General features: G+C 44.0%; 1 protein-coding gene across 1 annotated transcript; it reads left to right on the forward strand.

Moving 5' to 3' along the window:
• Window positions 1–8,934: 8,934 nt before the first annotated feature.
• IFNGR2 (interferon gamma receptor 2) lies at window positions 8,935–23,961 on the forward strand. The gene is made up of 7 exons (XM_086764762.1): window positions 8,935–9,161; window positions 14,637–14,763; window positions 15,243–15,418; window positions 17,408–17,556; window positions 18,958–19,111; window positions 20,218–20,372; window positions 22,925–23,961. Exons 1-7 carry the CDS (start codon window positions 9,086–9,088, stop codon window positions 23,102–23,104), a joined length of 1,017 nt encoding a protein of 338 aa, XP_086620888.1. The 5' UTR covers window positions 8,935–9,085; the 3' UTR covers window positions 23,105–23,961.
• Window positions 23,962–24,574: the final 613 nt, after the last annotated feature.

Raw genomic sequence — 24,574 nt, forward strand, 5'->3', positions numbered from 1 at the left:
GTGTCTTTACTTCATAGTGGTCCCAAGCCTTTCCTAACTTAGAGTCACATCCCTCTCTCTGTCTCTCCACAAATGCACAGAGTCTTTGGGAGAACAGGACACTAAGTGCTCAGTTCAGGCAAAAGAGAACAGCTGAGTGAGATACCTGGCTCAAAGAGCTTCCTCACCTCAGAAAATGATAAACTCAATGTTATCTTGAAAGGCCTGGTCTCTTGTTTCACTCTCCTCCCACTCCTCAGTTTGCCAGTTGCAAAGCTGCCTTGTTTCCTTGGGAATACGCCTTGCAAGACGGAGTGCTTGAGCCCTCTGTACTTTAGAAGACACTTCTGCTGCGACCAGGGTGCCTGCAGTTCAAGCTTGCCAAGTATTTCTTCCCCATGTCACAGGACATTATATTCAGGGAAGGGTACATAATATCACCATGCTACACAGATGGCAAAGTGTAGTGTGAGCCCCTTAACCATGCAAAGTAGTACAGCAGTAGTCAACTTTTAGATCTATTTAGCACTCAGAGATTCAGTTTCATTGATGGACTTTGTGAGAATTTTTCCCTGCCAAACTGGACATTCAGAAAATGTTTGTTTTAAAGCACATTTCACAGCTACAGACAACTAAAGACCAAGATCTTTGCCTCAGAGGTCAATAAAAATTGCAAACTGGTCTCTGCCTGCGTTCAGCCGTTCTGATTTGGAAAAGCCGAGATGTGAATTCTCTCCAGGTCTTTTGCGACCAAATGAGATTAAGTCAGGACAGGAGTAGGCTCTGCACGTGCCCATAAGGCCCTCATAGTTTTGGTATCAGGATCTCATAAGGCTCTCCGTGTGAAAAACTGGGTCTCTGTCTTTGCTTCCAGATCTTCTGTCAGTTTGTCAGGCCAAATGCATCACCTGAATCTTGGCTTGTACCTTATCACTTGGATGCTGGAAGGCTTGGACAAATATAATAATGCAATTCTCCTCTTCTTCCTCAAAAAAAAAAAAAAAAATTGCTTATCAGGAAGCAACTATCCCTCAGAAAAGCCTATAAAACAAAATAGCTGACCAAAAAAAAAAAAAAGGCAGGAAAAAAAACCAAGACCTGACAAAAGCAAATAGTTTCCTGTGACTTAATACAAGGCCAAAAATGATCACAATATACTAGGAAAGAGAAGCAATGCAATGGCCATCAGCAGCTGCCTGGCCTTAGTCATCCTGCAAGAGGAAACACTTTGAGCAGCTTCTTTCCACCTTTGTTTATTTATGACATTTGCCTTTTTGGTAGCATTGTTTCCATTAGATGGGTGGGAGAGATTCAGGCCCTAAGGACAAACCTTATTAGTCTTTCTTTGTTTTCCTTCTTCTTTATTTTAGAGCTAATCATCTGAGATCAAATTTCAAACAGAACCTAAGACGGTCCAAAATTTAATCATTCAGTTTGAGTGAATCTATATGTTTTCTTCTGAAGTCTTATGAAATACAAAGCTCTACTTTTCAGCCTGCTCTTACTTTAGGGGTGCGTTGTCATAGCCTGAAGACAAGGTGATTTAACCATCCTAGTCTGTGCCCAGAGGAGGATGTCTCAGAGGAAACCTGCTTAAATGAAGACTTTTGAGAGAGCCAAGACAGAGCCTGGTCTGATTAGGATTTTGTTCATCGAGGCCCTGAGTGGTGTTGGCAACATCCATTTGAAATTCCTGTAATAGGTGAGAGTCAGAAGGTCGTGTCATAGATCTTTGCTTGTGCTCTTCAGTGAGCATTATGGGCTAGTTCAGGCATCGGAGGGATGTTGCTAAGGGTAAACCAGTCCTGCAGGTTGAGATTGGACCTGACAAAAGAGCTGATTTTACTGCTGTCAGATCGGACGAGTGTTGCTTCTCTTCTACCCCAGCCTCAAGCCTTCACCTCCCAACTCCTTCCTCACTCCTTTGTGTTGGATCTAGAAACTACATGGTGCCAGGATCCATCGGTTCAACTAACCCTGAGAAGAGTTGTGCCAAATCAGCCAGGCCAGTGGGCTGGACTGGTGCCATGAGCCAGAGAGGGGACGCAGCCTCCTCTTTACAGTGCAACTGAGCGTGCAGCTGGCCTGGCTTTTGTTCAGGTAGGAAGCTGGTGACTCTCCCCTAGGCATTTTAATGTGGTCACTGCCTGTATTTGCTCACAAGATAAATGTATATGTTATATATGAACTCAAAGGAGAAAGATGAGTTATTTACATGCAACTGGTTTGGGACGCTCATGTTTTCTAGAGGTGCTTTTGTGAATCATGCTCCAGTGCTGCAAGCCTTCCATTACCAGAAATAATATTTGGGCAGGTAATGTGCCTTAGGGTGTGCTCTTCAAAGAAGAATTACTTAGGTAATTAATCTGTTTTAACCTCTTACCTTGTCCCCTTAAAAATTCCCACACCAAAAATTGTATCTTCCAAACATTTCTACATCTAAATGTCAGCATTTGAGGAACTTCTTATTTTCTGTCACTGTGATCTTTTTGTTAATACAGCTATATTTACAACTATCAACAACATGTCTAGGCATCTTAAATTAATGATCAATCTCATACATCAAGACATACCTTATCTTAGAAATAATGATCTGGAAGACAAATTTTCTATGGCAGATATGGGGTGTTTATCCACATAAAGACATCTCTGTTTCTGCCGCTTATGTAAACTGCGGTAAGTAGGCATGCCATGACTAACTGATTATACTTCCTCTCTGTTTCTAGGAGACTTTATTTCATCAGATACTTACAGTAAATGAATCGTTAAAACTTTTTTTTTTTTATTTAAGCACCAGAGCATGCTGAAATGCACGTATCACAATGGGCTCAAATCCATTGGCCTCCAGGAAAGCAAATTTTAGTTGCTCAATTCACCAGCAAACATCCTAAATAATTCTCTAATCCAGAATATGCAAACAAGATCAAGGGCGGGAGGTGTTTCTTTTTTTTCTTCCTGATGTCTTCATCTTCTCTCCTTTTGACAGGCGACAGGCACAAACAGTGCAACCTGAGCCTCATGTGCTTGCTGCTGTGCCTGTGAGCGGGAGAAGACAACCTGCAGAGAGTTTAGTAGGGCCAAGCCCCTGCTGTAATACATTTGTATTAAACAAATAAAAATATTTCCTACCTTTTGCCTGGATATTAACTTGTAACTGATATGTCCTGCGACTAAAAACACTTCCTATGCTGTAAGATCAAAATGCAAAGAATGACAGAACCAACTTTCCAATGAAAAACGAGCTAAAGCATGAAGCAAATCTCTACTGGTGCCACATAACTTCCTTAACTCTCTCACTTTGTAAACTTACCTCAGAACAGCTCAAAGAAATAAAGTAGTGTTTCTCCCCTGGGGGGAAAAAAAAAAAGATCAGCCTCCCCTGAGGCTGATCTTTGAAACCTCACTTCACATGACTCAGGCATTTTCTGATTGTGTAAAGCTGTGGGAACCCCCTTCAGTCAGCAGCAGAGCCTTTCTCCATGGCAGCACTGAACTAATGAATTCCCAAACTAGTTCTCATCTGTCTTACTACCAGAGTTGCTGACTTCTGAGAGGATGAAGAATATCAGGCTCAGCAAAGAGCTGGTGAGAAGTCAGACTCCTCAAGGTGCTATCCTGGAAAACCCGTGCCCACAAGCCTGACCTTGTCATGGGCCTCATCAGGCCCCCGCTGCCAGAGTCGCCAGAATACCAAGGTTGCAGGGTCACAATGCAAGCTCAAGTGTTTCTGACGCTCCCCGAGGCTGGAGCAGGGGCAGGCACTGCCGGTAGCTGTGGGTGCTCACATCTCCTTGCAGGGTGAAGACCCTTCTACCCAGCATTTTCTTCTGAGCGCAAGCATTGCTGCAGCCCAACTGCCATGACACCTGCTGGCTGTGTGGCAGTTTGCGAATGCTATTTCTCCCTGTTCCTTTCCTGACTCATCTTTTCCAGTTTTGGGTTCTTTTCACCTTTGGTGTCCCTCATCTTTTTCAAGAGGAAGAATCAGAAATGGATCCTGCAGCAGCTGGAGGAGCATAAATGCAGTTGGGAGAGCAGAACACATATGGGTGCTGAAGAAAGACTCAAAGGGAAAAGAGCTGTTACAGGGGACCAAGGCTTAGGTGAATGTGTCAAGGGATGATAGAAAGAGAAGAAACATAGAATCATAGAGCAGAATCATAGAATGGTTTGACTTGGAAGGGACCTTTAAAGGTCATCTAGTCCAACCCCCCTGCAAGAAGCAGGGACACCTTCAACCAGATCAGATTACTCAGAGCCCCGTCCAACCTGGCCACGAACGTTTTCAGAGATGAAGCATCCACCACCTCCCTGGGCAACCCGTTCCAGTGCCTCACCACCCTCATAATAAAAATTATTTTCCTTCTGTCTAGTCTAAATCTACCCTCTTTTAGTTTAAAACCATTACACCTCGTTCTATCACTACAGATCCTGTTAAAAAGTTTGTCCCCATGTTTCCTATAAACCCCCTTTAGGTACTGGAAAGCTGCTATAAGGTCTCCTTGGAGCCTTCTCTTCTCCAAGCTGAACAGCCCCAGCTCTCTCAGCCTGTCTTCATAGGAGAGATGCTCCAGCCCTCTGATCATCTTCGTGGCCCTCCTCTGGACCCAACAGGTCCATGTCTTTCCTGTGCTGAGGGCCCCAGACCTGGATGCAGCACTCCAGGTGGGGTCTCACCAGAGCAGAGTAGAGGGGCAGAATCACCTCCCTTGAGCCGCTGGCCATGCCTTGTTTGATGTTGCCCAGGATACAATTTGCCTTCTGGACTGTGAGTGCACATTGTCGTTTCACGTCCAGCTTTTCATCCACCAGTACTCCCACGTCTTTCTTGGCAGGGCTGCTCTCAATCCCTTCATCCCCAGTCTGTATTGATACTAGAGGTTGCCCCAGCCCATGTGCAAGACCTTGCACTTGATCTTACTGAACCTCATGAGGTTTGCAAGGGCCCACTTCTCAAGCTTGTCCAGGTCCCTCTGGATGGAGCACCCTGTCCTTCAGGCATGTCGTCCACACCACTCAGCTTGGTGTCATCTGCAAACTTGGTGAGGGTGCACCCTCACTGTCTATATAAACACCCCACTGTCTATATAATTGATTAAAATATTAAACAGTACTGGTCCCAATACGGACCCTTGAGGGACACCACAACAGATGTTTATCAGCTCTTTAGCACCACCTCAAATCACCTCTTTTCAGGCATTTGTGAGTAGATAAACTACTTGTTCACTCTTTCATACATTCAAAGACAGAAGGTGGTAAATACATGATGTCTGAATGCAAAAATGCAATATAATCTTTATCTCCAATGTCAAGATACTAGGAGCACTTTTAAAATCTCGTTATTTGTTTTTAATTTTTTAACTAGTTGATGGTAGCACCTCTGCCTTTTCAGGATGGGAATAAAAGCACGGGAAGATAAACAGCCTGATGTCCCCAGGCATTTCCTGTGCAATGTTTCCCATTACAAACCCCTTGTGAGCCGAAGCGAGCTGCAGAATGCTTAGTCTGTCACGTGCTGGGGACCAGAGCATTTTTTAGTTACTGAAAGTCCCAGGGGGAGTGGAACTTTTAAAAGAACCAAGACGTCTTGCTGAATTGGAGACGCACCTTTACGTGCCTAAACACCCTTCCACCTACCTCCAAAAGGACTCAGTTTGTAGATGAGGGTCCAGATGGTTCCAGCTTTCTCCCACTGTTAGTAAAGCTAACGCAGCAAATTTTGCAAGGGGAGGCTTTGTTGCCTGAAGAGACCAGTACAGTTTTCCTATAAGATTTTCTTTTGTGTGTGTGTTAGGCCAATATCAAACAATTCAATTACATTTCTCTTCCAGGAAGAAAATTAAAAATCATAGCAGCAAACACCGTGAGTTGGAAGTAAAGAGGTAAGAATTTGAAGAGCTAGCTTTTGTCAAAATAAGTCTTTAATTCATTTAAGGATTGCTGAAGTCTAGTTTGAATAGGAGTGGGCTTTCTTGTGTGTGTTTACTTTTATTTCTCGTTCTCAGTACATTTGTGTGGTTTCTTGCATATTAATGACATATCTTGCAAGCCTCTGTAAGTTCATCCTACTTGAAATGTTGGCAGAGTAAATACCGTAGATGAATTACTGTAGATGTAGTGATAGGACAAGGGGTAATGGCTTTAAACTAGAAGAGCATAGATTTAGACTAGACATAAGGAAGAAATTATTTACTGTGAGGGCAGTGAGGCACTGGCACGGGTTGCCCAGAGAGGCAGTGGATGCCCCATCCCTGGAAACATTCAAAGCCAGGTTGGACAGGGCTCTGAGCAACCTGATCTGGCTGGAGATGTCCCTGCTCCTTGCACGGGGGTTGGACTAGATGACCTTTGAAGGTCCCTTCCAACCCAAACTATTCTATGATTCTGTGAATTCCAGTGCCTGTTAAAAATTTTTGGTTGTTTACAAATCGAGGGTGAGGGGGGATTCTTCTTTTTTTTTATCTTCTTTTTTTTTTTGTTTCTTAACTGAGTTAGCTATGGTTCTTTACATGAGACGCCTAGAAGAGGCGTAATGGAGGAACACAAGGAAGGTGCCTGATTTCCCTCTTAGACTGCTGTGGTCCCAGAACTGTTCCCCTACTGATCCCTACCTGATACATGAGGTGTCCCTGAATCTTACAATGGATGCATTTCACCTCTGTGTGTGTGTTATTTTTGGAGAAAATCCTTACCTTTTTTGGATTCAAATTTTTTTTCAAGATTCTGTGCCAGAAATTTGACTGCAGGAAAATTATGACCTTGATATTAATCAGCTGTCTTCTTATGGGTAAGCGAGTTTCAGTTTTACAAGGGTGAACCCAAGCACCCACATACGCTAACAGGCAAGGCTGGGATTTTAGAGTAGTAAATTGTTTGCATGGGTGAAATACACCCAAAACTACTTGCTACATCAATCTACTGTGGTTATATGCCATAATGAATTTTCTTTTTTCTACACGTCAAACTTCTTAGTGATTTTGAGAGGCAGTGATAGATGGAGCTATTTCTCCTCTGAAATATATTTTCTTCTACCTTCACCTGCTACTTTTCACGTTCACATGTTGACAGCTTTTAGTGAGAGAAAGCGACTAGCAAGAAAACTTAATTTATCCCTTACTTTCTGATTGGACATTAACTCTGCTTTTTGCTCCCTAAGCTCAAAGAAAAGAAAGCAAAATACATAATTCTGAACTCCTGTAAGTTCTACAGATTTCCTGCGTTAATTAATATTTTTTTTCTTTTGGAGCTGATGGATAGGATCAGATGTTGCATTGTCTTCAGTTCTCTCTTCTCTCAGTCCTCATGAAATCACTACTTATTCTCAGTTCTCTCCTCTCTCTTCAGCTCTCCTTAAGCTACCAGTTTTATGAAGTCATCCCTCATCCACTAATGGTGAAACCTTTTGCTCATGAAGGCACAACCAGTCATTTTTACTTCCCTCCTAACAGCCTGCTTTGGGCTTTACTGGGCTTTGACTTAATAGGAAGCTCAAGGTAAGAGAGAGATCAGCTGGAACAAAACCAAAAGCCTGCAAAGTTTCCTGTCTGGTTTGGTAAAGGGAAAACACACATGATCGGTTATGGGATTTCTCTAACAATTACAGTAAATATGTGTTTTTCAGTGCCAGGGTAGAGGGAAACCCCGCTTCAGAATTCACGTTTTGAGTTGCTCTTTAATATACCTAAGTTTCCTCTGTAAATCAAAATCTCATTAATGCATGAATTAGAGATGCTACCAAAATTAACATGCCTTCTGGACATGCCGTTTTGCTGTTTAAGTTTCACACTTAGAAATGCCAACGGCTTTCCCAGCTACCTTCCACTAGAAAGGCTCCACTGGTCATGCTAACAGTGCATGACCGAAATTCCTCCACTGGCTTCAGACATCATTATTAAAGGATCTGTGTCTCAGCACAGGCTTGGCATGGGGGAAATCCCAAAGCAGGGCTTGTGGAGAGGAGGATTTCGGTAGAACAGTGCTAAGAGTTGAGTCATTCTTCCCAGAAGGGTTCAGAAAGAGGTCAGACATGTTAAGTGCGAAGAAAACGGGCTACGTCTATAACAGAATGACTTTAATCTCTACCATCCCCTTCTAGCCCCTCTTATTTTCACAGTCAACCAACCAACCAACTAGTCAGCTTTTCAGCATTTGCTTTTTTTTTTAACCTCCTTTGTTTATATTCCTTTCTAACACATTTGTGTCAGTGTTAAAAGGCTTTGACTGAGATTCTGGCCCATTTTATTACTGTATCTTCCTGTAAAAGGAGGATCATTGCCCAGAAAGCTTGCGATTGGTAAGAGCAGGCCATATAGGGCTAAGAGAAAGGGAAGAATCGGTCTTTTGATTGAGGAAGAGATGAACTACAGTGAAGTGATTCATCCAAGCTTACTTGGAAATCAAAGCTGCCCAGCCCTTACCTACGGCTCAGAAAGCAAGACACACTTGCTGTCCCTGCCTGCTTTCCTTTTGTTGGAAATCTCATGGCAGCAGTGTAAACTTTGCTCAGGGAGACTTCGGGCAGCCAAACATTACCTTTATTATTAGTAAAGATGTTTTAAGTACCCTAATTCTGCATAGTTTCCTCTGTGGGCAGTCCTGCTGGTCATGGTTCTGCGGGCTTCCCAATCTTGTAGTAATAAATTGTATTTTTTAAATGGCAGTACGGTGTAATCACTAGCACGAGTTAAAAGTATGCAGTCAGGCTTTAACCACGGGTTGGTGTTAGGCTAGATGCAGCCAGAGAAAGCCGGGGGACTTTAACCACTCAACGGCAAGATTTTCTCACATCAACCGCACACCATCCACGCACACGCCGGCCCCGCCGCCTCTCAGGCCTCGTACGCGGCGCGGTTGAAGCCCGGCCCCCCCCCAGGTCCCCCCACCCCCTCGTCCGCCGAGCTGCGGGCGGGGCCGGGGGCGGGCTCTGCCCCCGCGGAGGCGGCGCTGGAGGCGGGGCGGGGCAGGGGAGGCAGCCGCAACCGGGGCAGGGCCGCGGGTGTCAGGCGGCCCGGCCAGGCCTGCCCGCCGCCGGCCCCGCTCCTCAGGGACCGGCGAGCAGCCTCAGGCGGCGAGCGGGGCCGGGCGGCGGGGCGCTGTCAGCCGGACCATGCCTCTTCGGGCGCCGCTGCTCTCCCTTTTTCTCCTCCTTCTCCTCCTCGGCTCGGTCCGGGCTTCGGGCGCAGGTGGGTGCGGCGGGGCGCGGGGCTCGCCGCGGTCGTGGCCGGCGGCGCGGAGCCGGAGGCTGCTGCCCGGCCTGCGCCTCTCTCTGCGCCTCCTCCGCCGGCGGCTTCCGGCCCGGGAGGCGGCGGAAGCCCGGGGGCCCGGGCGGTCTCGGCGCGACTGTCGGCGGGGCCCGTCCCCTGCAGCAGCTTGCGGGGAGGCGGTGGGGAGAGGGGGGCTGTCACGGATTTTAGCTTTTTCTTACCCCGCCTGTGCCTGGGCCCTCTGAAGGAGAACGAAGTTCTGGTTTCTCCTGCCGACCCCGGGGTTGCTGCCCTTGGAAGATGTGCCCTCGTCTGGGCCGCCGCCAGCTCGGGTCCCCGGGGCTGGCTCTGAGGGAGGGCGGCTGCAGCTGCAGGGGTTCAGCCTTCAGAGGGGTGGGGAGGGGAGGGAGAGGTGCCCGTTTGTGATGGGGCACCCGCTCATCAGCTGTCCGTGGGCCTCCGTTTAATTTAGTGAATTTGTAGTTTAGGATCTTGAGGTAGGATTGGATTCAGGCTTTGGTGTAAGCGCTTTGCCGTTTCTTTTAAGCAGACAAGGCCTGTTAGCTATGTGGCATGGAAATGCCAAGTCTTGGGAGCCGTGTTTGGCTTCGTGGGGGGTGTTTGCTGCTCAGGTCGGGTCTGAGCTGTGGCCTGTGGGTATAATCCTGGCTTCTGTACGTGTCCCAGCAAGCGCGGAAGAGCTGCAGTGACGCGCGTTGAACGAGGTTTGCATACAGCCCGGTCCCCGTTCAGGCGCACGGGTACCTCCATGAGTTTGGCGCGTCCGCTGTCACGTTCCCTCGTGTTTTTCAAGGTCTGGCCGGCTAGCCTCTGTGACTGGTGAACCCCGCGGGGCTCTCGGCGTGTTTGGGGGCAGCTGCCGTTCCAGGCCTGCAGTCCGTGGCCGGACTCAGGAGTCCAAATGCCCATGAGTGGGTTGAGGTGAGCTGAGGGGCTTCGCTGCAGTCAGCCTTGGCCAGTCCCATCCCACTGGCAGCGGCGGGATTTCCCAGAGAGCTGTTCTGGTGTGTAGCTTGTGCGTTGGGCCTCCTCCTCCGCACTCTCTCTCGTAGGCATGGTGTGCGGTGTTTCTTCTGGTGCAAATGAAGAGCTACACGTTAAAATCTGAGCCAAAAGCGTAGCCAGCTGTTGTCACCCATCCCCACCTGGCCACACACTTCTGCAGGCTTTTACCTTTTGTGGGCTTTAGTGCTTGTCTGACAACGTGAGAAGCCAGTTTGATACACTACAACAGCAAAAGTCCATTAAAAAAATTACCCACCCGGACTTCTTTTTTTTTTTGCCTGTTTAGCAAAATCATGTGTTCTCAGGCTGATGCAGGGGAAGGGGTCAGAAATCATTAAGGAGCAGGAATGGAGGCTGTGAAATAGATGGCTAGGCCAAGCTGAGCTGCTTTCACTCAGCGTAACTTGTGGCTTCACACTCCGCTGTGTGAAAGCTTTGGCTTGTGGCTTGAAGAGTCAGGAAGTCTGTGCATCAGGAAAAAACAATCTGAGCATTGTTTGGCAGATGCTTTAGAATAACTGGTTCAGCAAGACCCCTTCCCAGACAGAAATAAAGGACAAGGCATTTCTGCCTTTCCCTAGCTAAGGTAGTTTGGGTTTTTCTGGGATACTTGCATATGTAGGCGCTTCTTTCTGAAATGTGCATTTTGTTAGTTTGGGTCATAGAAACCAAAGATTGTTACGGAGTTCAGTGTGTGATTTCAGAAATTTAAGTAACTTCCCTTTTCAAGTTGAGAGATCTAACCAAAATATGAACACGTTCCCTTGTGCTACAAAACCAGCTCCTCAGTGCAGTAGTAAGTGCGTTGTAGCACACAGCGTCTTGATGTTCAACTACAGAGCCATAGATCTGATAATTTTTTGGGTTGTTTTTGAAGCTGGTAGGGGAAATTATCTGTTTCTGAGGCTAATATAAGGCAAAATAATCAGTGTGCAGTCCTGATGGAGGAGAAGGTGAACCAACTGCCTGCATCCTTCATTGCTTTCTCATTTTCTTTTCTTTTTTTTTTTTCTTTTTTTTTTTTTTTAAGAGGAGGAAAAATGCAAGTGCTTGTGTTTCGTTCTGACAGCTTTCTTGAATTTTGTAAAATTAGTTTGTATCGGATGTCTGAATGCACAGATTACTGATGGTGTGAGATACCTTGCCACATGCCAGACCAGCAGTGAGAGTGGAAGAAAGAATTTTTGTGACTAGAAAGTGCAAACTTCTCTTGAATGAAAATAAGGTTACTTAGTGGCCTTTAAAATACGTGAGAGATTAGTAGTTTGGGTCGCATTTGTAACTGTGTGGAATCTCAAACAGGTTTGCAGTGCTGAATGATCCATCTGTAGCCTAAGGCAATGTGTGCTTACTTAAGAGTACTACTCAAAAGTTGAGGCTAAGAAACTAGTAACATACCTAATTAAAACTTTGAGAGCTTAACTAGTTATTTTGTATTTTGGACTTGGGGTTTAATACAAGTTCATGAAGTTTTGTGTTGTCTCTTTCCTGTAAGTGGAGGATGTTAAGAGCCTGGCATGATATCTCTTCTGAAGCACAGCACTGTCAGCACCAGCGTGCTGTCTAGTGCTGTGTAACAAAATCGTCTAGAAATAAAAAAGAAAAAAACTTCTTAATGTTATCCCTGTATTCCCAAAGATGGTTAGGCCAGAATTTAGCTTACATGCTGGATCTTCTGATCTTATTTATATAAAAATAAATAAACCATATAGAGCTGATAAAGCTAACTCTGTCAAATTATCTTAGGAGACTATTGTCTTAAGAACAAAAAACCGAAGTTGGGGTATCATGTCATGTCATATCATGGTTGTCTTTGAGCTTAGGACCAGTTGAGCCAGTATGTTTCAAGGTGAAAGGGATGACTACATGGACAAACACTAGTCAAGTGGAGAAGTAAAACCCTTCTCTCTCTGAGGACAGGCAGGCAGTGAAGCTTTTGCCCAGCAAGGTTGTGCAGGTTCTGTCCTTGGAGGTTTCAGGACCTGCCTGGAGAAAGCCCTGAGCTGGTCTGATCCCAGTGCTGGCCCTGCTCTGGGCAGGGGCTTCTACCGGAGACCTCCTGAGGGCCCTGCCCACCGGAGTGACAGCAGCACTGTGGTTAAAATTGGGAGGCTTTTCTGGTTTTAAAATATGTTTAATAACTGTATTTTTCTCACCTCGGCCTACTTGCTGTAATCTTAGTCTCTTTCTTTTTGGCTTTCCCAATTCCTTGCTGTTGGTCTCCTTGTCTTTTAGTGTTTTGTGGTTTTTTTTGGTTTTTGTTTTTTTTTTTTTTTTTTTTTTTTTGTTCTCCAGCTTGCCGTTTTGCCCTGTTTGCCAGCTAACACCTCCCTCCAGCTGCTCCCCTACTTAACTTCTCAGCTGGCTTTTTCTACTTCACCCGCCTCCATTTCCACAGCCCTTGGTTCTCTGCCTTTTGGTCGGCTGCCGTCTCTCCCTCCCTCCATTTGGTTTTTCTAACCTCCGCCTCCAGCTCAGATGCCTGGCCTTTGGCCGTGCTCCAGTTCCAGATGATGGCTTCCTCCTCCATCCTGCTTGGGCCAGCTGGGAGGTGGTTCTTCTCTTGTGCTAGAGACACAGCTCTTTGCTCTTCGCTTCCATGTTGCTGGCCTCCTGACAAGCTGCTCCAGAGCGCTTGCAATCTTCGTTCACTCCCAGGAGTTTATAACATGGTTGCATTTGGGTGGACATTCCTACTAGCAGAAGGCACGCCTCTAACAGAGGTTTCTGACCTTTTTTACATTGTGAAATCGGTTTCAAAACTGACAAAACTTCAGACTTGCAAGTGGAACAGCGCACGATGTGTTTGAGAATGTTGAAGTATGAGAAAACTTTCCAGGAAACGAGGAGGGGGGTTGGGGGGATAAAAAAAGCTAAGGGAAGTAACCTTGGCGTTTTCAGACAAGTTAGCAGGAGGCAGATGGTCAGGAAAAATGTGCTCTGAGTTGTTAACGCAGTAAAATGTGAGATGGGACAATTGAAGTAGGTGAGCTCTTGTCATGACAAGTGGCAGTGGACCTTAATTTACAGCTTCTTGGGGAAGCTGGGTGGGGTTTATTGTTTTGTGCTGAATTCTATAGTTTCACTGTTACATTCTGTATGAATGTCGTAGTTCAGCCCCGCTCAGGACCAGACTACGCAGTCTCACTCCTCCCACCCTCCAAGTAAACAGGGAGAAAGAATATAAGGAAAAAGGCTCGAGGTTTGAGATAAGGACGGGGAGAAATCCTTAAAGTTACCATTACGGGCAAAACAGACTCGACTTGGGAAAAACTATTCATTTATTACTAAAAACAGCAGGATAATGAGACAGAGAACAACATAACCTCCCCCCACCCCTCCCTCTTCCCGGGCTTAACATTATCTCTACTACCTTCCCCCTGCAGACCGGCACAAGGAGGGAAATAGGGACTAGGGGTTATGGTCAGTTCATCCATCACACATCGCTTTACGATGCTCTTTCCTCATCTGGGGAAGAACTCCTCACATTCCTCCCCTGCTCCATTGTGGGGTCCCACTCATAGGCTGTGGTCTTTTGTGAAACTGCTCCAGCGTGGGTCATCTCTTGCACGGGGTGCAGTCCGTCAGGAGCAGCTGCCCCAGCACTGCTCCATGGGCCACAGCCTCCTCTGGGCATCCTCCTGCCCCGACATGGGGTCCTCCATGGGCTGCAGGGGGACAACCTGCTCCACCATGGTCATCACCACAGGCTGCAGGGGAATCTTGGCCAGGAGCCACATTACTCCTCCCCCTCCTTCTTCACCGACCCTGGCATCTGCAGCCGTTCCTCTCACAAGAAATTCTTCACAACAGGCTGGCAGACGCCTCTCAGGATCTCCTCACATCTCATCTCCTCTCCACTTCTTGCAGCCGGGCCGGGCCGAGTTGGGCCCAGTTGGCTGCCCAGCGGGAGGCCAGAGGGTGAGGCCTGCAAGGCCCACAAGGCTCGCGCCTCCACCTCTCTGCCCCTGCTCAGCTCCTTCCCATCTCCTCCCCCCCTCCCCATTTTCCCCCCTTCTTAAATACGTTATCGCAGAGGTGTTATCACGGGACATTCTGCTACCAATTGGCTCGGCCTTGGCCAGCAGCAGGTCCGCCCTAGGCCCGTCCGAGTCCACTGAACAAAGGGGAGCAACTTCTAGCAGTTTCCTACAGAAGCTGCCACCTTAGCCGCCGCCCCACCCCCGCCCCCCCAATAAAACCAGGAAAATGGAATACATAGAAGCAGTAAATTGGAATTCAGTGCTTTGTGGATAGCAAGGACTTAAATGTACTGCTACTAGTGCACCTAGAAAGGGAATGAGGAGGAATAGTTTTGCCTGCAAAGCCATGAAAATGTATTATACAGTGATGGAATTTGGAGACCAAGTTAGTTACTGTGTACTTGAATGTTTCAATAATTATTTTTTTTCTCTCTTCTTACTCTAGAATCTTCTCCCCGTTTACCAGCACCGAAGGATGTGATGGTTTATTCCTATAACTTCCGTAGTTTGCTGAGGTGGTCTCCTGTTCAAGTGGATGGAGGCTTGGTATTATATACAGTCCATTTTAAAACGTAAGTAAGTAGTTCTAAGAACAACCAAACTGTTTTTATTCTAATCCAGAAACACAATTGGTTGTTGTTTTTGTTTTTTTTTTTTTAAAAAAAAAATAGAGTAAGCACAGAAATGAAATAATGAGTTGTCTGTTACAGATGCTTTTCTGTATATACAAAAGCAGCTTCTGAAGACTGACAGTCTCGTTGCCTGTGATATATCCACAACACTGAGAAAAGATTGAAGACCTGAAGAACACCTAGAAATGTTGTGTGGTTTCCTGTATAACTTTAGCCTTACCGAATTCTGTCTCACTAATTTTAATTTTTCCCAGATACTGAGGAGATGCAGGTGCTGAAAGGGCTGTGGAATAAACTTACATCAAAATGATAGAGTTGTTATTATTTTGTTACAATAATTGTCTAAGTGGGAGGGATTGCGTTTTAGGTAATTGCCCTGTTCTGCTGATGCTTTATTTGTCCTTTGTTTTGCATTGCAGAGGGGCCTTTAACCAGTGGGATGAGATGAACTGCACCCGTATCACCCAGACTGAATGCAGCTTCCCCGCCTTGCTTAAGGAGCGGCGCTGGACGATTGTTTTGCGTGTGAGGGCTGAGCTGGGGCAAGTGACTTCTGACTGGGTGGAAACAGATCCATTTGTGGCAGAGAGAAACAGTAAGTGCTAGTTATGTTTTAAGTCTTTCAAAGGAGATTTATTTGAAAACAAAAAATCTTTATTGTCTGTTCTAGGCTTCTTCACTTTATTGTATACAAAAGCCAAGCAAGAGAACTGTAGGTGTTCTGTTAACAAAGACTACAAGGCCTAGGTGTGTCACTAGGAATTTGACACTACACAGTTCCTCTGTAGTGAGATTAGCAGTGTGCTCTTCCAACAGCTATCTTGAGAGAACAGATGAGTTTCCTTGGGTGGTTAGGCCTTATAAGAACTACAACGTGTATTTTGTTAGAAAGTTTTCCATTTTCTTATTTCCCCACTTGGCACTGCCACGTGCACACGTACACCCTCTTGATTGGTGGTAGTCTGAGTACAAACTACCTGTTTCTATTGAACCAATCCCTTTTCTAATAAATATAAAGTGACCTGACGATAGTGTAGAAGGGTCAAGGGTGCACTTCAGATCCTGTTAAATGTGTGAAGAAGTGTATTGTTGTTCTTTATAGGTCCTGCTCGTAGCCTTGTTGCTGCCTTGCAGGGACCCGTATTTATAAGATCTGCTCTTTCCCTTGCTGTGATTGGTTTCAGGGTTAGAAGAAAGTAAAGTTGAGTTTAAAAATACCTCTGAAATGGTAACAAAGCAGAGGAGTGGATTTATTAACTCTTTAGTTTAAGTACTGCCGTACTTTGTGAGGAGCAGTGATGGTCCATGCTGCAAAGAGTCTACTTTCCCTGGTGACTTCAGTTCTAAATCTTGGATTTTCTCTAGAGGTAAAGACTTTGGGGATGAGGAATTACCTGAATCCTGAACTGAAGATTACAGCTGAAGTACCTGCAGTTTGTGATGCAGGATTGTTTGGGAGTGGGATCCTTTGGGGGTTAGGAAAGCACTGGGCTAATGGGAATACAAGACAAAGGAGAGGCTCGATGTGTGCTAGATGTGTCCGTGTCTGTTCCTTGGGGGGAAGCAAGAGCAACTTTGTGATCATTCTTGTGTTTGTGTCTGCCTTTGAGATCAGTTTCTACACACCAAGACCATGGGCTACTCAGTCGAGCTGTTCTCTTTTTTTAATGTTTAGCTTTGGGAATTTGCAAGGACACACAACAAGGCATTTGCAGTTGTGTATCAACAGGAAGTAGAAATAAACTGAAATATCTCTACCAAGATGAAGATCATGGGGGCCCATTTTCTCTGAAATAACACTGGACAGAGAAAGTTCTGTTAGGTTTTTTGAGGGACAATAAGAAATTGTTACATGCCAGGATTGATTTATTTTATTTTATTTTATTTCATTTTTTTTTTTTTTTTTTTATTAACTAAAGGTTAATAGTAAACCTTTAGTATGCAAGCAGCTGTTAACTACTCTAATATTTGCATGAGTGGTTTTTTTGAGGTCCTGGAGCTCTTTACAAATGCTGGTAAGCTTAACTGGTGAAGGAAATCAAGATACAAAGGATAAATGACTAATGACTGTATATGAGCTGTGATCACACAAGTCTCTTGTATTAGGACTGACAGTACTTTATATAATATTTTTCATGATTTAGACCTTGGAGTACTTCACAAAAGGAAGTAGTCATCTTTACTCTATAGGACAGGTAGAGAGACATCAAAGCAAGGGGAGGGGAGAAACTGATTATTCCTCGTACAATCTATTGACCCAAGCAGTGTGTTTTTTAGAGGACATGGAATCATTAACTACAGATAAATTCCGATACATTCTAGTGAATATTTAGTTAATTTCCAGGGAAAATTAACTGGAACCCTTTTTTTTTTAATCTAATTTCACTTATGCTTTCGAGTCTTTTTCCTTAAATTTGTAATAAAGTAGATAAATGCATAAATAGATGAAAAAATGTTGTATTCCCTTTCTTGAGAAAAAGCTGTTGATACTTAGCATGCTTGCTGAAAATATCTAAGTAATGCTGGCAATGATGAGCTGTTTCGCATGCCAGAGGTTCACTGCTCTTTCTGTATTTATTTTCAGCTACCATAGGGCCCCCTAAAGTGAAACGCGTGGCTGTAAGCTCTGACTCACTTCTCATTAGTGTCACACCCCCCTTTGGATCTGAAGCAGGTGACTTTTTTGAGTATCATGTGTCCTACTGGGAGAACGCAACAAGCGCTACTAGAAAAGTAAGGATTTTCTCTAATTTGTTTTGTTCATAAGGCTTTTGTGACTAAGATATGAGTCAGTGTCTCTTTGCAAAACAGCAGAAATGGAGGAAGAAAACTAATGTCATTTTTTTCTCTAGCAGTGAAGGTCACCATTTGGTGTCTTGAAAAAAAGTTAATTTGGTCTTGGCACAAGTGTTGCATGTGTTAGAACACTTTCAAAAACATCTTTTTTTTTCCTTTATATGAAACAAAGGTTAAATCACATTGCAGATCAAGGGAAAAAATCCACAAAGTGTCAAGGGTGGCTTTAAAATGGCGTTTAGATTCCAAAGTCTGTTTAGGCAACTTGTACAAGAAAGGAGGAAGAATAATTTAGTTTTACAAGGCTTGCTTGTTCTGGCAGCTTCAGTAACAGGCCACTTTGGCCTGATGTCACCTGCTCCTGGCACAGAGAAAGGCTGAGTTATTAGAAACATGCTGGACACATCTGGGATGAGCTTTCCCTCTTCATATTGAGATTTAGAGGTGGTGGTCTCGTTTCGCACTTAATGCTGCTGTCTGGGGCCCTGGTATTTGTGTTTTCAACAGGCCAGCATGGCAGGGGAGAGATTAAGTTACATTTAAAAAAAAAAAATTAAAAAAAAAAAAGGAAGAAGATTCAAAAGAATGTCATTCTAAAGTCAAATGTTTAAAAAACAGGAGCAGAAAAACATTATTTAAAAAAACTTGTTTCAGAGACCTTGCTAAATCTGAAATGTCTCCACTTCCTTCCTCTCTTGCACCAATGTGTATTTTTCTGACACGTGTGAAATACTTTCATGTTTGAGATTCGGACAAGAAGTCACTCTTGTATGCTTCTGTAGGCTTCACCAAGGCCCTTATCCTAGCCTCGTATGGGATAAAAATTCCCTAAGGGCTGTGGTGGCCACGTGGAGACTGGAGGTTTTTACACTGCCCATCAGCTCTTTTCCTCTTCAGTAGAAGGAGCTGAGGTGGTGGGAGCTCTTCACTGAACGACACTTTCGTCAGCTTCCTCTGATGGTGGAGGCACTTCTCAGGGCTTGTTTTTTTTTCCTCCCCCTTCCTATGTTACTCTCACTGCCTGAGCTGTTAGAGAAGCTGCGTCAAAGCGTCCGGCAGCAGACCTTGGATTGGTTTTCGTGCCTCTGCTGTTGGTGCCCTTGTAGATTACTTTAAATGGTCAGGCTTAATTTCATTTAAAAAGAATGAAACTTCAAATGCATTCAAGTAGGAAAGTTGAAATGTATTTCACTGCTGCTCTTGTTTGGGAAAGCTGAATTGTGAAAAATAAAATCTGTGCTCTTTAAGTGGGAAACTTAAATATGAGGAGGGGATTTGTGTTGAAGACAGGTCTATTTTTTACTGTAACACTTTTTTTTTTTTTTGTCTTTTAAACAGGAGACAAAGACGAGCAATACACTATTCAAAATTGGAAATCTAAAGGAATTGACACTCTATTGTTTCAGAATTCAAGTAGAATTGATGACGCATTCAGATTTCCACTTACTTGGACTGCAAAGTGTCCCTGAGTGTTACACAACTACGATCAGTGGTATACATCTGCTTTTGTTGGGGTTTTTTGTGTATAATGGGATGAGTGTAGAGCATGGGTCTTGGGTCGTTTAACTGATCGGTTACATACCCGTGTTGGACAGGAGTGCTAAGAGAGCACCACGGATAGTAGTTCACGGTTGTCATGAATAGCAAAATAATAGGTAATTTTTCAGTCAGTAATTGAGGGTCTGTGTTGTACTCTTCCCCTTGTCCTTTTCCTTCTTAGTAAATACTGCTTATGGGTATTACTTGCTAGAAATATGCAAAGAAAGAAAATACCAGCACTTGGGTCTTTAGAGGAAGTCACTGAAGGAGGAGATGGGGTTACTCTTGCAAATCTTCTTCCTCAGCCACTGCCTGCTGCAGGACAGGAACGTCCCTCTCTCCTCTTTGACCTGCTTGCTTCTCTGACATTTCGAGCTCTGTGTTTCTGTATGAGATAAGAGAGAAGATGAGGGGAGGAGAGGATGTGGGCAAGATAAGGGAGTTTGTCACTCTCTTGAATCCATGTGACCACCAGCACACAGGCACAACTCATCTTTAGCGTGCTTTGAATGCACTGGAGGACGTGTTGATGAAACCCACGTCTGCGGTTTCTGAGGCTCCGCAGGAGCTGACCTCCTGGGCAGTGACCTAGCTGAAGTACCCAGTCGCAAGCCCCTGAGCTGTGTACGTTGGAGTCTGTGACGCTCCCTTCGCTGAAGGGAGATGCGTGTTCTGAAAGAGAAGCCCCTGGCGTTCAAGGGCCCTGCTGACAACTTGAAGGTGAATGGGCAAATTGCGTTCCCCGCCTGCACGCTGCCGGCGATTCCTCCAGCTCTGCGTTTGCCCTGCCAGTCTGCCAAGTAGAAGCTTGCATTAGGTGGCGTGGTTAAGGGGAAGAAGCTCATGGGAGCTGGTGACTTCCACGTGGAATCACAAAACAAGCTACTTCTGAATGCAGCTGTTTAGAGTGCATCTGTAGTAGGGTTGTGATCTTAGCCTTGGAAATTCTACTTTGATTACCAAGTATAGTTAATTTCAGCTTGCTATATGTTGTTTTACATTTGATGATGTATAAATATGAATCTACCATATGTGTGTATATTTTTTTTTCTCTTTCAGAGGCAACCAAAGCTGGATATATTATACTGTTCTTTATATTGGTGTTCATTTTTGTAAGTCTGGTAACTGCTGCTTTGTTTTTTCTGTGGAGACACCACAAAACACTTAAATATTGGTCTCAGCCACCTTTAGAAATCCCGTCACACTTTGAAGAGGTACGTGTAGATATTTTATATTCCTAGCCCCTGCCTCCCTCCCCCTGTAGAAGACAGTGATGATCTTGGAGTGAATATGAACAAAGCTAGTTGTTGCGTAACAGAAATAGATGGAAGTAATTGTTGACTTAGTGTGAACTGTTACTTTTCTCATGTATGACCACCCACTTTATTTCTCTTTTACTCAACTGAATTGTTTTTTTTTTTTTTTTTTTCCTCTGGAGTGAGACTCAAATGCTGCTGTTAGGAAACCAGAGTAAGATTCTCTGTTCCTTGGCTGCCCCTTGTCTGCCCCTTTCTTTGCTTATCTAAGTCATCAGGCCTAAAACGGTTGCTCAGTTTAAGCAAAAAGCTGTTGCGTGCTGCAGAAGGTGTACTTGGGACCTAGGTCTCTGATTAGAAACCCAGTATGGAGAAGCAAGCTCTGATCATTTTAACAGCAAGGACTGAGCTGAAGACTAAGGACTACCTAGGGGAATGTTCTCGGACTTTTAATTTTTTTTCCTGTAGTTTTAGCTATACTCGGATGAAAAGGTCATCCTGGGACTTTTTGTTTCTCCTTGTAGCTGACACATTTCTGTACAAAATGATACGGTTTCAGTCCTGTTCATCTTCCCCTTTTTAGTATTTAAACAGGAAGGAGTCTTTAAGCAAAGTTCTTCATTTAAAAGTTCTTGTTCAGCATACATTCCGTATTTTTAAAAGCTTGTATTTGTTTGCGGTTCTTCGAGGTGTATTTCTTCGTTTATATCTGTGTGTCAAAGTAGCCCGTTGTAGTATGGGAGTTCTGTGATGGTGGAGCTGTTTTTCCAGATTTTTATGGCAGTATGGGTGAATGAACCCAGACTTTCTGCAGAGTCCTAAGTAAATAATTTTCTCTCTTTGTGCTGCCTCAGCCCCCGTTTGATGGGGGCTCAGTAGAGACAGCTGTGTCGCACATCAAACGAAGCGTATCTGTCTCACATAGGAAAAAAAATTCCTTGTACCATGTACTAAAATAGTGCAGCGTTTCATGCAAAGGACTTGCAAGAACAGAGTCTATCACCATGTGTTCTGGAGTAATTGTATCAGTCTGGAGAATACGCAGCAAAAGCAGATACTCTTGAACAATGGTGAGCCTGATTTTTGGGTGAAACATGGGCAAGAAATAAAGGAAAATCAGTAAATCTGCAGAATTCTTAAAATGTGTATTTCTAAAAGGAATCAGGCAACCTCTGGCTTCTCCTCTTAAAACATGAGTACAGAATACTGGTTATTTTAAGGCAGTTCTGTATGTACTTTTTTGTATTTTCAGCAAAATCACATGCTTCGTTCTTTTACAGCAGGATCTGAGCTTTCAGTGTCTGAGTTACAGGGAGCAGTTCTACCACAGAAGCAAGCACAGCAAAGCCAAATTCACATAGCAAAGCCAAATTGAGGTTCACTTTGTGTCTTGAATTAGCTAAAGTGGATCTATTTTAGGTTCCCATATGAAACTATTTGGTTTTAATACACCTGAAAAAATAATCCTGTTGCTTATCAGCCTTGCTGTGATTACAGAGGAAGTGATGCCCTACTTGAAACCAAGGTTAATCTTGTCCCACAACAGTCACGACTTGAGGTGCAGTCCTGTCTCAGCCACATTATGGCACCTCCTACAAGCTTTTGAGTAAAATGACAAGCTATGTCAATCTTTTAACAATGTGAAGGTGTCTGCGTTCCAGACATTTGTTTTGTTTAGTTTTGTTTTGGTTTTTTTTTTTTTTTTTTTTTTTTTTCAATCAGGGAAAAAGTGTTCAATGGCAGTGGTTTTGTTTGTGGTTTTTTTTGGGTTTTTTCTTTTTTTTTGGTTCAGTACATGAAATGGTGGATGGCTCCAGTTCCCCATGAAACACAAAATCAGCTCAGTGATAATGGGGGTATATGAGGGTGGCAGGAGGAACAGAAAGATTTTTCTCTGGCCTACATTTTTTGTCTAATGTTCTTTTCTTTGATTATGCATTCATTGTAAATCTGATGACTTAGTTTTGGGGGAAAGGGAGGCAGAGGAGAAGTCAAAGCGAAAAATAACTACAGGGGAAGAATGCCACTAGAGTTCTCTGGTAACTGTAAAAGATGCAGATCTGACTCATCTGACGCTGAACAAACCAGAATCTTGTATCTCATTTGCTCCATCAGCACTTCAGACAAGCTGTCAGGTGCTGGATTCTTGCACTTGGAGGATATGTTCCCAGCAGTGTAATAAAAAAGTGTTTTCTTCTGTGGTTTGTTTTTAAACAGTAGGAATTTACTTGAACTGACATGAAAAGAATATTAGCCAAAATGTATAGAAAATAGGAAGTGCAAGCTGCTTTAGCTCACTTAAATAGTTTACTTTTTTTTTTTTTTTGTATTTTTAACTTTCTCCTTGCTCAGGGAAATCTAGAATCGGATATACATTTAGCAGCTCTTGCTGTGAATTCTGGTCTGAAGCAACTTGCCCATAGGCAGTTGGTACCTGCTCAGTCTCTGTAATTTCTGATACATCTGTTCTGTGGACAAATATCTAAAATGTTGTTTCTGGCTTTCTCCAGTATTTGAAAGACCCTAGCATGGCTGTTACAGACATGTTGGACCCTTATGTTGAGGATGATCCCCACGATTCCTTATCTGTCCTATTTTGTGAAGAAGGAAGCCAAGCCTGTGGCAGCAGCTTGGATGGTGATGGTCAAGCTCAAATACGCAGCAGCTCCAGTGAAAGTGAAGTAACTTAAGCGGCACCCTAGGGAGAGTGCCTGTACCACCCCTTCGCAGAAGCTTCTGCCCACGAGTGGTGCCGTGTGGCTGCTGGCAGGACAGAGAACCTGCTCTGGACAAGATGCAGCCACCGACAAATCCTGCGTGAGATCTTGCTTCCCGAGAATAGCATGGATCTGGAGCCTTTGTTTAAAGGGCTTCTGCTGTGCTACGACAGCAACTGTGTTCTACCAAAGAGACTTAACAGGTAGAACGTGAGAAGGAAATGAACACTAAATTGTGTAAGGACAGACAGGTGGTTATAAAGTGGTTATATTAACATCATTGTATTTCCCACCCCGAGTTGAAATACGGCTTTGAGAAATAATGGCACTTTATGGTAGGATGCAGAACAACATCAAATTTTTCAGAGAGTGAATAATTGCACCATGATTTACTTTTATAATGGCTTTTATTCTGTTGCTTTCTGTGTGAAGTCTGTGTTAGCAATGTGTGCTTTTCTGAATAATTTTAAGATAAGAGGCACTCTAAAAAGAAATTTCATAGTACTTGATTCTCCTCCACATCAACCTGTGCAAAGAACTGCTCCAAAAAGGCCTCCTAATATCTCTCTCCTAACATATTAATGAGAAGCATTAATCGTCTGCTCAGGCAGTGAGACAAGTATTCTTCACAGCAAAACCCACTTTACAAATAATTTTGCTCAGAACTTACTTATATAACATTTATCAGTAATTATCAGACACTAAAATTGCTTGTTTTGAGTCCCTTGAAGCAGAAGCAAAAGACTTACAGCCTTACATCACACTCCTGTGAGGTCTGGAAGGTGTGTAATAAAGCACAAAGAACAAATGAACCACTTCCATAGTAAAAAGATTGTCTTTGTTTGTTTGTATTTGTTTCTGGGTTTGACATAAGTGGTTTTGTTTGTTTGTTTGGGTTTTTTGTTTGTTTTTTTTTCTTTTTTAAAATAAATCATACATAGGCTTGTGTTGTGGTTTAACCTGGTGGGCCGCTAACCACCACACAGCTGTTCACTCATGCTCCTGCAGTGGAATGGGGAACAGAATCGGGGGCAAAAAAAAAAAAAAGAAAAAAGTAAAACTGTCTTTATATCAACCCATGAGTTTAACAGACAGAAAACAAAGGGAAAATAATAATAGTGATAAAAGACTATACCAAACATGTGATGCACCATGCTTACCACCCGCCAACTGAGCAGCAGTCACCAGCCACACCAGCCAGCTCCCTCCTGTTTATTGCTGAGCGTGATGGGTCAGCTGTCTTGGCTGCTTCCTGTGCACCCCTAGGCGCCTCATTGGCAGAGCTGTGGGTTATCTGAGGTGATGCTGTTCCACCCTCTTCCAGGAATACACAAGCAAGAAAAATCAGTAACATAATGCTTAATGAGGTTGTTTCCTCACAGAACTAATCTAATCAATCACTTGTGATTAGGCAATGTGCCAAGACAAGGTAGTTACCTGAAG

The sequence above is a fragment of the Chlamydotis macqueenii genome, chromosome 1, assembly GCF_036417535.1.
Source record: "Chlamydotis macqueenii isolate bChlMac1 chromosome 1, bChlMac1.mat, whole genome shotgun sequence".
NCBI classification, from domain to species: domain Eukaryota; kingdom Metazoa; phylum Chordata; class Aves; order Otidiformes; family Otididae; genus Chlamydotis; species Chlamydotis macqueenii.